A 16,679-nucleotide genomic window follows, 5' to 3' on the forward strand; every position below is an offset into this window, starting at 1 on the left:
TTAAATATCTGCATTTAAATTTATTTATCTATTTAAGTTTAATGTACACACTCATCAGAAATACTGCGACTTAAACAAAAGACTACAAACAGTATGTGCTTCAAAGGTCCGGACCTGTAATCTGTAAAATTCGCCACTTCTTTTTGATGTTACCTAAATTACCTTTGGCTGTGCACCTATCCTGATACAGTATCTGGTTCGGTGTCAGATCTTGTTGATGATCAGCGCACGACGATTAAAATAGCTGTGTTAAATTTTAGGGTCTTGGATTACTTCAAATCCAACTTCCTCCATTTTTGCACTAGTCTGCTTTGTTTTCTCACGGGTAAAACACGACCTGGTTACTTTGAAATGCTATTGCACAACGCCTCAAGAAAAATACATTTGCCCGTTGCAATGACCTGGTATAGGTGCCGTTGGAGAGTCATTTAACGTGCCTCTACGTCAAGAGAGTTGCCTAGACTGGAACCTTGCGTCATTCAAGACAGCCCATGTGATGGTCATGATTGTGTTGTGAAAGGAGAGAATTTACCGTAATATATGTAAGGTTACGCTCAGAAATAATGGAGGGAAAACTTACAAATCACTTTGTTTGATAGGCTCATGACTTCAAGAAATCTTTTGTTTTGTGCATTAACAGCGGTAAGTAGGTTAGATCGTGAAATGAATAGAAAAAGTATTTTTGTTGCTCAGGTAATATAGAAAATACTGCAAATCTTGATCTGTTTCGAAATTTGTTTTGTCCGTGTACAGTGGGATAAGAAGCAAATAAATCGATACGCCGCTTCAACAAAGAATCTGTCGAGGGCGGTGCCAGACTGCGTAGAACAGGTAAAAGTATCTGTGTTTTTGCCGCTCTCTATTGCTTGGTGACTCTCATCCAGAGGGTGATGTTGCAATCTTGCAGACTGTTATATTCAGACACACTGTGAGCCAGCCTGCATTCCACAGAGGCATTCTCTCTCCCTTTCTCTCCCTCTCTCTCTTTCCCACCTCCCTCTAAATTACTGTAACTTTTTGTGGAACAGAGCAACTTTGATTCCAGTTGCAACCCCTGCTGGTTACAAGCACGGAGACCGGTTAAAGTTTGCAATGCGCCCCTTCACCCCGACCGGTTACCCCGAGGTAATTCGCCCGTGAACCACCTGCACACAAGTGCTGAGGCTATTTTGTTTTTGCACAGAACACCCGCGACCTTGCTTTGGAAACAAGCGCCGCTGCCTGCTGCCGGAGAAACGAGCGAGTCATTTCATCCCGGTACCGGGGACAGTGGATTGGATGTATTTTTGATTTTTTTTCCTGCAGAAGCGGCCGGGCAAACTGTTTCAAGGATCTCTCCTTGCTGCATCAACCACCCTAGAGGAAGGGTGTTCGCCATCAAGGAATGAAAGAGACATCCCTACAAGTTGCGTCCGCCGTCCTCCTTGCGCATCGCGGAGTACAATCTTGTTGCAAACCACAGTGAAATTAAAAAAACCCACCCGCTCTTCCCTGCTTTGGAGAAGGATTCCTTCGGCTTTTTTTTTGTTTAGATCTCCAGCTCCCTTTGATGAGTTTAAACGTGCACAGGGCGAGCCCCATCCCAATCCTCCGCAATGGCAGATGGAGACCGAAGCGACTGGAGGCCGAAGAGCCGGCTCCTAAGTGCCCGCGGCTGAGCGACTCTTCCCCGGACGCTGCCTACTTCTCCGCCCCGGGATCCCCCAGCCCGATTCCAAACAGCCCCTGCAGCAGCCAGGCGTGGGCTCGGATAGGAAATTACCTCTTGCTACAAAACCCAGAGAGGGACAATGTCTTCAGGGCAATCGGGAGCCACACCGGGAAGGAATTTGTGTGCAAGGTATGGAACAAAAAACACTCCAAAAAAGTCACGACTGTTTTATATTTAGATGGGGTTGCCTTTTTCAGAACATAATTTTAATAACTTCTCTTCCTCTCCTGCCTTGTGTGTTTGACTCCCCGGCGCTGCGTAAATTAGTTGGGAGTTTGTACCCAACTTGAGGCGTTTTACCATCTGACGGGATGCGGTTTAGTGTATTTAAGCAGCGCATGGCGGTGCCGCCATCTAGAGGGCAGCAATGAGATTTCCTGAATGAGTGGGGCGATCGCGATATTAAAGGACATTTTACATGAACAGGCCCTTCGGCCCACAGTTTCCATGCTGACCATAAATCATAGGGGCAAAATTAATCCATTCGGCCCATAGAGTCCGCTCTAACTTTCAGTCAGGGTTGATTTATTATCCCTGTCAACCCAATTCTCTTGCGTTCTCCCCGTAACCTTTGACACGTATTAACCTTTGACAGGTATTATTGACACCTTGTCTAATAATTTCCATGCCTGTCCAGCCAATCCCACCTGCCCTTCCCCTGCCAGTTTCTGTGGCTTTTTTTTTGTTTTGCACCCCTCGTTTCCCCTTTGCAAACACAGGAGGCTCTGCAATCTATAGCAATACACACAAAATACTAGAGGAACTCAGCAGGTCGAGCGGCGTCTATGGAGGGGAATAAACAGTCGACGTTTTGGACCCAGATCGTTCATAGATAGAGTGATCATAGAGTATCTTTCTCAGGGTTGAAATGTCTAATACCAGAGGGCATGCATTGAAAGTGACGGGGGTAGGTTCAAGGGGAATGTGAGGGCTAAGTATTTTACTCAGAGTGGTGGATACCTGGAATGTGTTGCCTGGCAATGGTGGTAGAGGGAAATACATTAGAGGGTTTTAAGAAATATTTGGATAGGCACACCGATGTGAGGGAGATGGAGGGTTATGGACATTGTGCAGGTAGGAGGTAGGTCTTTGTTATTTTATTGTACGTTTTAGCTGATTCGGCAAAACATTGTGGGCCGAAGTGCCTGTTTCTGTTCTGTACTGTTCTACGTTCTATCTGCCTGATCTGCTAAGTTCCTTCGGCATTTTGTGTGTGTGTTGCGAAGCAGTTAAAAGCAGCTTTTTCCTTACCACTCACCACCTGTTCTGAATTATTAACTCCAACTGCTGGAAATAGTCAGCATTTGTGTGAACGGTGGCCCAGCGATGACCTTTTGGATCAGATCAAAGTTCCGCACAGGTATCATCAACATTTATCAAATCGGATTTTAGCGGATAAGCACTACTTTGCTTTTGTGTTAACGTGTTAATTTGCCTAAACTCGGGATTTTGCGACTTGCTCGATAAAATAAGGGTTAAAACACCTTTCCATTCGCATAAATAGCAAACGCGTTGAGTGTTTTAGAAATAAGACGTTGTTTCGCATCCACAGGTTTTTGACATTAGGCAATACCAGGGTGAAATCGGACCGTATCTGCAGATGTCACTCCACGACAACATCACTGCGATCGAGGAAGTAATCCTCGGGGAACGGCAGTGCTACGTGTTGCTGGAGAGGGGCCATGGCGATATGCACTCGTACATGCGGAACCGCAAGCGCCTGGGCGAGGAGGAAGCGGCGCGCCTCTTTCACCAGATCGTCTCGGCTGTGGCCCATTGCCACGATTCCGGCATCGTCCTGCGAGACCTCAAACTCAGGAAATTCGTCTTTGTTGATGAGCAGAGGTGCGTTCAAAACGGGTGCATCCAACACCGAAAACAAAGCGATTGCATTCACCTTAATCCCAGCTCTGAGCGGCTGGTTCTGTTGCTGGGCTAGTAATCTTAACAAAACTTGATTCTTAAAAAAAACACAAAAGCTATCCACAGTAACGCTATGAAAATATCACATTTTGCCAAAACAAAGTCCGTAAGAAAATCTGTTATCCTTGCGTCTATCGTGCTCCACCTAACCGCCCTCTTCAAACGAACCGAGGGCAACGAGCGGTGGTGGATCTTCCATAAAATGTGGTACACGCAGTCAGTGAATAAATTAATTTAAAATCCCTTGGAAGCCACCATAATCTTTTACACAGAATGAAAAAAGCACGTCATAACCCTCAGATTACACTTGTGCTGAATGTGGTTTCTTTAATAGGTTGTGTGTGCTGTATCTGTAATATAACCGACATGTTTAATTGAAATTGGTTAATCTGACTCCTTTTTGAAATTTTAATGCCATGTTAGTACAACTTCTAGACGTGACTGGTAAAATAATTGATTTCTTAAGCATAGGATATTATTCCAAAGGATCAAAGAATGCCTGCAAGAAAATGAGTATATGGTGACAAATAAGGTTTGGAGTTTTATAAACCAGAGTTAATTAATAAGCACGGTCAGAAGATGATTATTAAATCACCTGTTAAATAAAAAGACTACATTTCCAAAATAGTAATCAGTAACCGTTTTGTGAATTTGTAAATGCTTCAGTGAATCTCCAGGTGTTTAGACAATATTTCTGTGCTCCTGTTAGATCAAGGAAAGTTGTACAGCTTTACTAAATGCTCAGTATAGAACCTCAGGATGGTTTAACACACACAAAATACTGAATGAATAGTTTCTACTAGGGGAATATCTATATGGGAATAGGTTAATACTTCCCTAAAGTTCTTCTGGTGTTCTCAGGCAATAAGCCATAAAATAGTTACATCTTGCAATGATTTACATATAGATTTATTCTTTTAGAGATGTAGAACACCACAACACAGAAACAGGCCCTCATGCCTATCTAGTTCATACCAAACTATTATCCTGCCTGGTCCCATTGACTCATACCCGGACCATAGTCCTCCATACCCCTCCCATCCAGGTGCCTATCCAAATTTCTCTTAAATGTTGAAATCAGACCTGCATCCACTTGTTCTCCTGGTTTTAAAATAATTTTAAATTTTTTTTAGTGAATTGTAATTGTATTCTATATATTTGCAACAATAGAGACAAAACTCAATGGGTCTCTCAATATTTCAAAACTATTGTTTATTTTAGATGAATAAAGCATATTGCACAAGGTTATCAAACATTTATAGACTGGAGTTGGGCAAGTGCAGGTTTACAGAAATGCTATTATCTACAGCCTTTTTAAATGAGTAAATTATTAATAGAAATAATAAACATTTAAAATTGTGGCTAATGATGCATGCAGCTTTGATAGATGTTTAAGCACAGGATTGCAGCAACATTCTTAAGGGGGCCATTCCCAAAAGCTATGGTGATTAAAGATTTGATTGCATGTTCCCATTTCAGATCTTCCCTCAGCATTTACAAACGAAAGCAAAATTGCTACTTAAACTGCAGAAAAGGTCTTGTCTCAGATATAAACCACAGTATTTGCCTAAGCAAAATTACCCTCTTTATGTGACTAACAAAACAATTTGGCCTGAGTTATAATTATTGTATGGTGAGGTAAGTGAATTCCAATTCTATTTCAGTTTGTTTATTTCACAGTTGAGGTTAGACTGTAGCATGGGACAGTTAGGTGAATTGTGCAGTGCCTTTTAGAGGAAGCTTAATAAACTCACGAATGTGTGACAGTTTGGTGGTAGAGTTTGATGAAGTGGGGTGGGTGAAGGTTTATGTGGTGTGTAAGAACATACCAGAAGCAGAGCCTTCCAGCTCACCCTGCCACTCACTACCATCATGGCTTCAAGGGTCTTGGCCTGAAATGTCGACTGTTTATTCCTCTTCAGAGACGCTTCCTGACCTGCTGAGTTCCTCCAGTATTTTGTGTGTGTGTTATTCTGGATTTTCAGCATCTTGCAAATTCCTTGAATTTATGTTCTCTTCTACACCCAGCTCCTATAAACTTTTAAATGTTTATCTCTCTCGCCACTTTAACTATGTGTACGTTCTCCAGCAGTCCCAGCGGTAGAGAATTGAGAGACTCAGTACTCCAGGAGAAGTAATTTCTATGCATCACACTTCACAGTTTTGAATAACTGGCCTATATTTTTGTAGCTAAACCCCCTTGTCTGTAACTCAGCCAGTAATGTTCCGCTGCTGTAGGTTGTATATAATTCACGTGAGAATCCACATTATCAGGTATTAAGGTTAACAGCAGTATTTATATAGCACATTAGTTAGAAAGATGTGAATTACCGCAACCAGCAAGATGCATGTTATATTTTCCCCCTTCATCATGTGCTACAGATTTGGCAACACAGGGTGGGTGGTGTTGCAATGCAAGGTACTCTCATTGTCAAAGCAGGTGCTGATTGTTGATTCAATGTCATAAGGGACCATAATATATACACACGCACACAGACGTGCACAGATGCACGCACAGACACGACACACACACACACACACACACATACACACACACACACACACACACACACACACATACACACACACTCACTCATAGACTCACATACAGACTCACAGACACACACACACACACTCTCATAGACACACACCGACATGACACATACATACACACATATGATGAAGGGTTTCGGCCCGAAATGTCATCACTACCTCCTCCCATAGATGCTGTCTGGCCTGCTGAGTTCTGCCAGCATTTTGTGTTTTTATTTCATACACACATGTGCTCACTCATAGACTCACATACAGACTCACAGACAGACACACACACACACACACACACGCACACACACTCTCTTGGACTCACACAGATGCGCACACACACACACACACACACACACAGATACCACACACACACACACACACACACACACACACACACACACACACACACACACACACACACACACACACACACACACACACACACACACACACACATCATGTTTTCCATTTACAAAACAGAAGAGCTGAACATTCTGCCCTTTCCACAGATTCCGGCTTCAAATGTAGGGCACATCCCTTCAATCACCTGATTGATCTGCTCTTCAGTAGCTGCAAATGCTAAGCATAGCATCAGTCTAATTGTACTTGTTATAAATATATGGCCTTTTAGCTCCAAAGCTTTTACTCTATTAAAAATATGTATTTTTAATTGCACTAAGCAACATGTGAAATCTGCATTTAAATGTTCACACATTCAAATTTTACAAGGCTGTTTTATTTAGAATATCATCAATACTGATCAAACAGCATAAATACTTTCAGCAGCTTTACAAAATCAAATTACTGCAGAACTTTGAAAAGGGAAGACAAGAAATTCTGTCCAAAGTGTTCACTGAGTAAATGTGAGGGGATGAGTTATTCGGTAAGCACAAGTGTGTATGCATGCAACACATCTGTGTTGTGTGTTTGTGTGTGTGGAACGGGGCAGTGGTATTTCACTAAAGAGTGGCTGGTTTTCACATCCATTCTTGCCTTGTACTGTTTTTAAGCACAGTGCTGATTATTTGTCTGCCATTCCCACAGGAGCTGGCTGAGGCTGGAAAACTTGGATGATGCTCATATCCTGAAGGGAAAGGATGACTCCCTGTCTGATAAGCATGGATGTCCGGCTTACGTAAGCCCAGAGATACTGAACACGAGTGGATGTTATTCTGGGAAGGCAGCGGACATCTGGAGTCTCGGCATCATGCTCTACACCCTCCTGGTGGGACGCTATCCTTTCCACGATTCTGACCCCAGTGCCCTTTTCAATAAGATCCGGCGCGGGCACTTCTGTATCCCGGACAGCGTCTCACCCAAAGCCAAGTGTCTGATCCATAGCCTACTGCGGCGTGAGCCCCTGGAGCGACTGACAGCTAGTGAGATCCTGATGCACCCTTGGTTCCAGGCCGCCTCTCGGCAAGCCCCTGCTGATCAGGACTATCCCACCTCTGACCAGACTGTTCCTAAGCCTGCGAACGACTGACAGGAAGGCTCTGTTGACACCAAAGTGAGGAATTTCTATATCGACAGGAAGAGAGTCAGGACTCTAAGGTTGTCCACCCAAATCTTTTATTATTGAATGTTGTTCCATTCACCTAACGTGTAGAACAAACATCATCTGAGTGGGTATTTAACTCTCTGTGTGCAACTTACCACAACAACAGTTGTTTAGTTGGATCCCAATGTAACGTCAGTGTAGATTAGAATAAACAGGCAGCATTTGCGGGGAGAGGAACTGAGATACCCTTTTAACTCTAACTTTTGTTAGAACTCTTTTGGAATCCTTGGTGCAGTTGAAATTCATATCCTCATATCAATTCCTAAACTATTTATTCATTTAAAGATATATTTAAAAGGCAACCAATACAGGCATTTAACTTATTACCTGTTCAACATTGAAAAGGCTGTGAATTTCGTTAATTTGTATGTGATTGTTTTTTGTAATATGTCCTTTCTGTGGACTGGCCTGTTATTTGGGAAGACTGGTGGATTCATTCATGGCTGTTTTCTAAGAGTCAGGCTGTTGACGGGGTTTCTTTAGAGTTCAGAGCGGAACCTGCATGGGCCATTCTGTCCCATGACAACGCTGAGACTTGGGGCCATCCAGGAGTATGTGCCAACCCACTGAGGGCATTGAAGCTTGGCAATGTGAACTAGTACCCTTAGGGTGCTCTTAAGCTATGCACTGTACAATGACCAATTTGATATCATGTGAACCTTCTGATAAATGGAAGTTAGTTATTTAAATGTCGTAAAAATAGGGATCAGCTGATGTATTTATGGGTATGTGGTCCTGAACTGAGACAGCTGCTTCTGTTGGTAGGTAGATGACTATAAATGTCCTCAGGTGTTGATGGGTGGGAGCTGACGAGTGTGTGAGGGAGAATTTGTCACAGGGAGGTAAGGCACCGATGAGGGGAGTGAGCATAAACTCCATTTGATTGGCCTCACAAAGTGGAAAGCTTTGGAACAAGGGCTGGGGCTCTTCCAGATGCTGAGGACCAAATAAGCTGACCTTGCTGAGAAGTTTCCCATGAGTTGGAAAGGTATCAAGTAATTTGCTGATACTTTACCCCTGGGCATTCAAAAACCATAGAAAGATTTGCAAAATTAAAAATATCAAAATATACTTAATTAAAAACATCTTAAAATACTAGCAAGTATTTATGAACTTTAATACTTCACTACAAACCACATTTGGAACTTCTCTCCAGCACGACAGCCACTGGGCTCAATGGCATCTTGAATAGGAAGTGTGAGGTCAGATGTGCCAGCATCTGACTTCCTGCCTGTTGCGGGCTCCTGCCTTTAATCAGGCAGATGTGGTGGGCTGAGGCGAAATGAGCCCAGAAATGCTGATAGAACCTCCCAGTACTTGTGCTTTCTTTTATGTAGTCATTTAGCCCTGTTCATTCTATGACTGACTGCATTAACCATCACATTACATGTAAGTTTGATATAACGCAGTCAATGAATCATCCCTCTTTTTAGTAAAACATTCTTCCTATCAGCTTCGGATAATGGCACAACCCTATAATTCCTCCTTCTCATCATGTACCACAAATAGTGTTGCTGCTCAAGATGATTTTGAAGTATTCTGAAACTTACCATTTTGACAACTGGTCAATCTCAAATGGTAATATTGACCAATAGGATTAAACAGTTGCTGCGTGTGTACATATAAAAAGCATGTTCAATCTTTTCAGGTAGTGTACAAAAGTGCTTGGAGTTCTTGAACAATTGTAGCATAGTTACATAATGCACTCCGAGTTTTCGATATTGTTAAATTCAGGATGTGGAAACTTTCAAGAAGCAAATAGGAAAACCCTTCAACTTTACTAGCCCTTTTTGATGTAGAACATCTACTTTGAATTAATATGGTGATGCTGTTTTAAGATACAGCCAGTCTTTAAAAGAAGATATAAGTGAAAGAGATCTGTACCATTCTTCAAGTGCAAACATTAATTTTGACATGAATGAAGCAAATAATTTTGAGAAGAGTCAAAATACTTCATTGTTGCTTGGCTTTTTGATCTTGACTGTTTCAGAATGTGATATGGATACCATGAGAATACATTAGTTATTGTGAAGTATTTGCCCGATTTTGCCCTCTCCCTAGTTTCCTTGCAGAACTTAAAAGAGGACCTTTAAGAGCAAATTTGTGGAAGGGTACATATGTTAATACAGTTACAAAACCTTATAGGACAATTTACATTAAAAAGCACTGATGTTACTCCTGCACTCATTACTTGAGAACCTCTTGAGAGCTTAGGCAAACTGTAAACATATCTCAGCTTTTAGTTTTTTTTATCATTGTGAAACATCACTTAAGACGATTGTGTTGAACTTTAAAATGTTATACAGATATCCATACATTCTCTCACTTGATGACCATGATCAATTTTTGCTTTGTCCCTTTTGTTGTGCTCGTAATCTCAAAGATTGTTTTTCTTCAATCTGTTAAAGAGCTCGTTAACTAGCTCTTCAATAAAGTCATCACATGTAGGGGTGAAACCAAAGCAGCAAGATCAGGCTAGAGTTGAATGTTGCAACCTTCATTAACTGCTGTGTATATTTTGTTTATACCTCATGTACAGTGTCCATGTAATTGGTGTCTTGTCATTTCTGTTCCATATTGTTAGAAAATATTGTGCTGATGTGTGAAAGCAACTGTGTCAATCCTTGCAAGCAATACTTGTCAGATAATAATCATGAGGTTAGAGGTTTAACGGACATTGAAATATTTCTATTTCTCTGGTGTGCTCATGGTTACAGCTTATCGTATCTATGATACAGCTTTGAAAAATATTACTACTGGCAAATACGAAACAATACTGGCAGTGACGTCCTGCTGATGAATACTAGACACTATTTTAGAAATGTAAACTATGTAAATATGTACAATTCTCAAAGAACAGTTATAAAGTCAAAAATACCTGAATAAATCATGTCTTGTGTGCTATGTTAATGGAAGTCCAATGTTTGATAGGTGGTAGATTGTATATTTAGTATTCAACGCTGCTGTGAAGAGGGCATATTCTAGGTGGTGAATGATAGATGCTGCCCTCTTGAGCCGTTACTGTTGAAGATGTCCTTGATGATGAGGAGGCTAGTGCCCATGATTGAATGGCTGAGATTTCAACCCTCTGCAGCTTGTTCTGATCCTGTGCTGTGGCCCCTCTATATCAGACAGTGATACAGCCAGTTACATTGCTCTCTATCGTACACCTGTAGAAATATGCTAGAGTCTTTGATGACATTTCAAATCTCCTCAAACTCCTAATGAAATATGGCCACTGGCATACCTTCTTCATAATTGCATCACATGTTGGGCCTGGGATGTACTTCAGAGATGTTGACACCCAGGAACTTGAAACTGCTGACTCTTAACAAGGACTGGTGTATGTTCCCTCGACTTCCCCTTCCTGAAGGCTGCACCTATTTACTTGGTCTTACTGAGATTCAGTGTGAGATTGTTGATGTAACACCTCTCAACCAGACTATTTGAAATTGTATGAAATTTCTCCTGTTCACCTGATGCAGAGATACTGAGATAAGTAAATTATGCTCTGTAATGATTTTGAGAGGGGCATCATCTTTGAATTGATGTACTTACAATTATGCTTTGAGTTACCATGCTACATGGAATGTTGTTTTCACCTGGTGACTAACCTGTCCATAGAGGAAACTGACAGGCTGGTTTTCTTTGAAGGATACCAGAAACATTACAGATAGCACTGGCATTCTGCTGTGTCCCTTCAACACCAGCAACCAGCTCCCGGATTTAACACTTCTTGTTACAACACAGAACTGAAGAGGGTTGGAAACTCCATGGTTCTTTGTGTTTCCTGCTGTCAGCTAAGTGCCAAAATAGTCTTAAATATATTGTTGAAGCTCTACTGGATATCGAAAGGACATGGAGAGGATGTTTCTTATTGTGAGGGAGTTAGGATCAGTGAGCACAGCCTCAGAATAGAAGAAAGTCCCTTTAACACAAGGATGAGGAGGAATTTCTCTAGCCAGAAGGTGATTATTCTGTGGAATTCACTGCTACAGAAGGCTGTGGAGGCCAAGTCTTTGCGTATATTTAAAGCGGAGGTTGGTAGATTCTTGATTAGCAATTGTAATTAACAATGGTCAATGGTTATAGGTAGAAGGCAGGAGAATGCGTAAGATTTACTAGAATGTTACCTGGGTTTCAGCACCCAAGTTACAGGGAAAAGTTGAACAAGTTAGGTATTTATTCTTTGGAGCGTAGAAATTTGGGGGGGACGGACTTGATAGAGGTATTTAAAATTATGAGGGGAATAGATAGAGTTGATGTGGATAGGCTTTTTCCATTGAGAGTAGGGGAGATTCAAACAAGAGGACATGAGTTGAGAGTTAAGGGGCAAAAGTTTAATGGTAACACGAGGGGGAATTTCTTTACTCGGAGAGCGGTAGCTGTGTGGAACGTGCTTCCAGTAGAAGTGGTAGAGGCAGGTTCAGTATTGTCATTTAAAGTAAAATTGAATAGGCATATGGACAGGAAAGGAATGGTGGGTTTTGGGCTGAGTGCAGGTCGGTGGGACTAGGTGAGAATAAGCGTTTGGCACAGACTGGAATGGCCGAGATGGCCTGTTTCCGTGCTGTAATTGTTATATGGTGATATGGAATGGGGTTGAGAGAGAAAAGTCATGATGGAATGGGAAGGAAGACTCAATGGACCAAGTGGCCTAATTCTGTTCCTATGTCTTATGATCTGGAGTGCTAGCATGCATTTTATTTCTCCTTCCATTAATAATGTTCTCTGGTATGATTCTAAGGGCTTCTTATTCTGTTGTACATTAATTTGAGCACTTGTCTGTTAAAAAGAATTCTATTTTCATTTACATTGTTGCTAACTACAAGCCAGAGACTTACTTACCTGATAGACTCATGTAGCTGAAACTTTGACTCATTCTCACTCTTTAATCTAGGGCACTAAGGCAAGCTTAGACTGACTTCTTCGGCACGGGGGCAATGGTGGCAGCCTTGAAGCATGTTGGAACGGTGGCACTGCTCAGGGAGATGTTGAAGATGTCAGTGAGAACATCTGCTAGCTGGTCCTCTGAGCACTCTGCCAGGAATATTGTCTGGTCCAGCAGCCTTCCGTGGGTTGACCCTGCACAGAGTTCTTCTCACATCAGCCACGGTGAGACACAGCACCTGGTCATTCGGAGGAGGGGTGGACTACCTCGCCACCACGTCATTTTCCACCTCAAAACGAGCATAGAAGTTATTCAGCGCATCTGGGAGAGGGGCATCACCCACACAGTCAGGTGATGTTATCCTGTAGTTGGTGATGTCCTGGATGCCCTTCCATATGCGCCATGTGTCGCTGCTGTCCTGGAAGTGGCTGTGGATTTGTTGGCATGTGCATGCTTTACCTCTCTGATGGCCCGGGACAGTTTGGCCCTCGCCGTTGTTAAAGCTGCCTTGTCGCCTGCTCTGAAGGCGGAGTCACGGGTCCTCAGCAGCGCACGCACCTCCGCGGTCATCCATGGCTTCTGGTTAGCGCGTGTAGTGATGGTCTTGGACACAGTGATGTTGTCGATGCCCTTGCCAATGTAGCTGGTCACTAATGCTGTGTACTCCTCTGTTGGTAGAGTCACCATCGGTTGCAGCCTCCCTGAACATGTGCCAGTCAGTGTGCTCAAAGCAGTCTGGAAGAGCAGAGATGGCTCCTGCTGGCCAGGTTTTCACCTGCTTCAGAACTGGTCTGGAGCGCCTGACGAGCGGTCTGTATGCTGGGATTAGCATAACAGAGATGTGGTCTGAGTATCCGAGGTGGGGGTTAAGCCACTGAGGTTGATTTAGAGTTCTGAAGAATAAATTCTCATCTCTGTCTCAACATGGGAATTTGTCAATCCTTCACACCTGGGTGCTGTCATCTGTCAGCACACACAGAGACACAGAAAGAATCAAGAAATGATAAATAAATAAATAAATAAATAAATAGATAGATAGATAGATAGAGATACATATATAAATAGAATGAGAGGTTGAGTTATAGAATCCTTGAAAGTGAGTCCGCAGGTTGTGTTCACTGATCAGTTGAGAGTTGAAGTGAGTGAGCCTATTGGTTGAAGGGTAATAACTGTTCCTGAACCTGATGGTGTGGGACCTGAGGCTCCTATACCTCCTGTCTGATGACAGCAGTGAGAATGGTCTTGATGATGGATACTGCTTTCTTGTGTTAGCGCTCTTTGTTGGTTATTATTAGGGCAGCTTTTGCAACTGTTAGCATGAAACACGTGCTGTGACATAGCTTGCACTTCAAAGCTTGTGGCAATTTCTGCTGGAACTCCAACAGTGTCTCACTTACAGATCCGAGCATGACACAAACTGACACAGATGCTTCTGTAGATACTGTCCAGTCATCATCTACACATGAAAGATGACCCTTGTACAGAAATTCCAAGATATATATTTGGTTCTGGTAACAGATATCCATCTAGCAAGCTCATAATCTCTCTCTTATAACTGTTGGCATGCAACAAAAACAGAAAATTCTACTGAAGTCAACAAATATGTTGTCTCAGTTTCATCAACTAATATGTTGCCTCAGTAAATTTGCCCTTAATCAGGAGCAACAAATACAAAATGCTGGAGGAACTCAACAAGTCAAGCAGCAATTATGGAAGGGAATAAAGTGCCGACAGTGTGTAAAAGCCTGTGCTGTATAAGTTCTGACCAAGGGTCTCGGCTTGAAACATAGGCTCTTTATTCCTCTCAGTAGATGCTGCATGACCTGCTGAGTTCCTTCAGTATTTTGTGTATGCTGTTCTAGATTTCCAGCATCTGTAGAACCTCCTGTGTATTTGCCCTTAATGCCAATTTCAATATAGAAGTCTACACAGAAGGTCCAGCAGAACTTTACAGTCTACCTTTAGCATAAATAAATGGCTGATCCTATGCCTCAATCATAACCTCCTGTTGGTTCCAATATCTCAACTTTGAAAGTACTTAGAGAGTGAGCGTGTCAACATGCTTAAACGTTTCCCACATCTGCAGTGACATGGATTCTGTCCTGACTTCTGGTGTTACTTGTGTGGAGTTTGGACATTTTCCCCATGGTTTCCTCTGGACCCTGGCATTCTTGCACACTCAGTAGACATGTATATATAACAAAGTGTATAGAACCCTTTGACCCACAATGTTGTGTTGGCCTTTAAACCACACTAAGACCAATCTTAGTGTCTTTATTTCTATTGATTTTTTTATTGTTCCTAATATATCTGTTTCTACCATCACTTCTTGGCAGGGTGTTCCATGCACCCAGCACTCTGTGCAAAATCCCTGACATTTGTCTATACTTTCCTCCAACTACCTGAATATTTTGTCCCCTCATGTTAGTCATTTCTGCCCTGAGAAAAAGTCTCTGGCTAGCCACACAATCTATGTGTTTTATCATCTTACACACCTCTATCAAGTCACCTCTCATCCTTCACTCCAAAGCGAAAGTCTCTAGCTCACTCAACTCATCTTCCTAAGTCATGCTCCCTGATCCAGATAGCATCCTGGTAAATCTCCTCTGCATCCTCTCTAAAACTTCTACATCCTTCCTATAATGAGGCAACCAGACTGAACACAGTATTTCAAGTGTAGTCTAATCATGCTTTATAGGATAACAACATCTTGAACTCAATCCCCCAATTAATGAAGGCCAGCACATCATATATCTTCTTAACCACCCTATCAATTTATTGGCAATTTTGAGCGATCTATGGATGTGGACCCCAAGATCCCTCTGTTCCTCCACACTGCCAAGAATCTTCCCATTAACTGTACTCTGTCCTCAAGTTCCACCTTCCAACGTGAATCACTTCACACTTTTCTGGGTTGAACTCCATCTGCCTGGGTGTCTCGGCTTCAATCCTGGCCTCCACTGTTACCTGTGTGGAGTTTGCTCGTTCTCCTTGTACTTCGTCTGTACTCAGGCACTCTTGTACGTCAAATAGATGGATTGCTGGTTTAATTGGCCATTGTAGGTGAGTGATAAAATCTGGGTAAAGATGAGGGAATTAAAAATAGAAACACGAGGAAATCTGCAGATGCTGGAAATTCAAGCAACACACACAAAATGCTGGTGGAATGCAACAGGCCAGGCATCATCTATAGGAAGAAGTACAGGCAACGTTTTGGGCCGAGACCCTTCATCAGAGGAGTGATTCCATTCATCAATGGGTTTCTATACTCTTCATTTAATTCTGTGAAATTAATTTCAAGATTTCCAGGTTTTTATTGGATCACTTGGTTATTCCAGAATGCAGTTTGTTATAATCAAGGTTGGTGTGAGGATTGGAGTAGAGAGAAAAATCTTGATACCTGGTCCAAATGGACCTTCTATAGTCAATCAAGTAAACCTTACCCCGGTGAATTCATTAAACCAGTTCATCACTGAGTTAATAGTCTGCACCTTAGACAATTTACAGTTGACATTTGTCACAATTCACAGAAAGTAACAAAGTCATAAAAAGACAGAAACACGAGAGATTTTGCAGCTGCTGGAAGTCCAGAGTAACACACACAAACTGCTGGAGGAACTCAGCAGGCCATGGAGGAGAATAAACAGTCGTCAGACGAAGCCATTCAGTTCCTGAGATTTTTCTGCCATTGTATAAGATTATGGCTGATCTTGTCCCACCTAGATTTCCCTCATGGATACCTATATGAATCTCCTGTACTTATCCCCATTTCCTGTGATTTGCTTACTATCTACAGTACAAATCAAACATCAGTTCAATCTCAACATTCTGCTGAATTCCAGCAAGATCTCTCCAACCCTTTAAAGGAGAGCAGTCAGATCACCTCATCCAAAGAAAACTGAGCCAAAAACAAAGGAGTTAAAGCCCTGGGAAGGATCAGATGTGGCTCCTTGTGTTCTTCACTGAGAGTCACTTTCCTCAGACTGACACTGAATCTCTCTCGGAACAATTGCTTTGGATCATTAGCAAACAGCTGACTATATCTCTGA

General features: G+C 42.2%; 1 protein-coding gene across 2 annotated transcripts; it reads left to right on the forward strand.

The window, feature by feature from the left end:
- Positions 1–502: 502 nt before the first annotated feature.
- Positions 503–10,643, forward strand: LOC140731279 (tribbles homolog 1-like). Of its 2 annotated transcripts, none has more exons than XM_073052883.1 (5): positions 503–642; positions 754–831; positions 1,184–1,840; positions 3,264–3,556; positions 7,223–10,643. In XM_073052883.1, exons 3-5 carry the CDS (start codon positions 1,550–1,552, stop codon positions 7,662–7,664), a joined length of 1,026 nt encoding a protein of 341 aa, XP_072908984.1. In that variant the 5' UTR covers positions 503–642; positions 754–831; positions 1,184–1,549; the 3' UTR covers positions 7,665–10,643. The 2 variants fall into 2 exon arrangements, with proteins under 2 accessions (XP_072908984.1, XP_072908988.1); XM_073052887.1 differs by having other exon boundaries at positions 1,306–1,840.
- Positions 10,644–16,679: the final 6,036 nt, after the last annotated feature.

The sequence above is a fragment of the Hemitrygon akajei genome, chromosome 1, assembly GCF_048418815.1.
Source record: "Hemitrygon akajei chromosome 1, sHemAka1.3, whole genome shotgun sequence".
NCBI lineage: Eukaryota > Metazoa > Chordata > Chondrichthyes > Myliobatiformes > Dasyatidae > Hemitrygon > Hemitrygon akajei.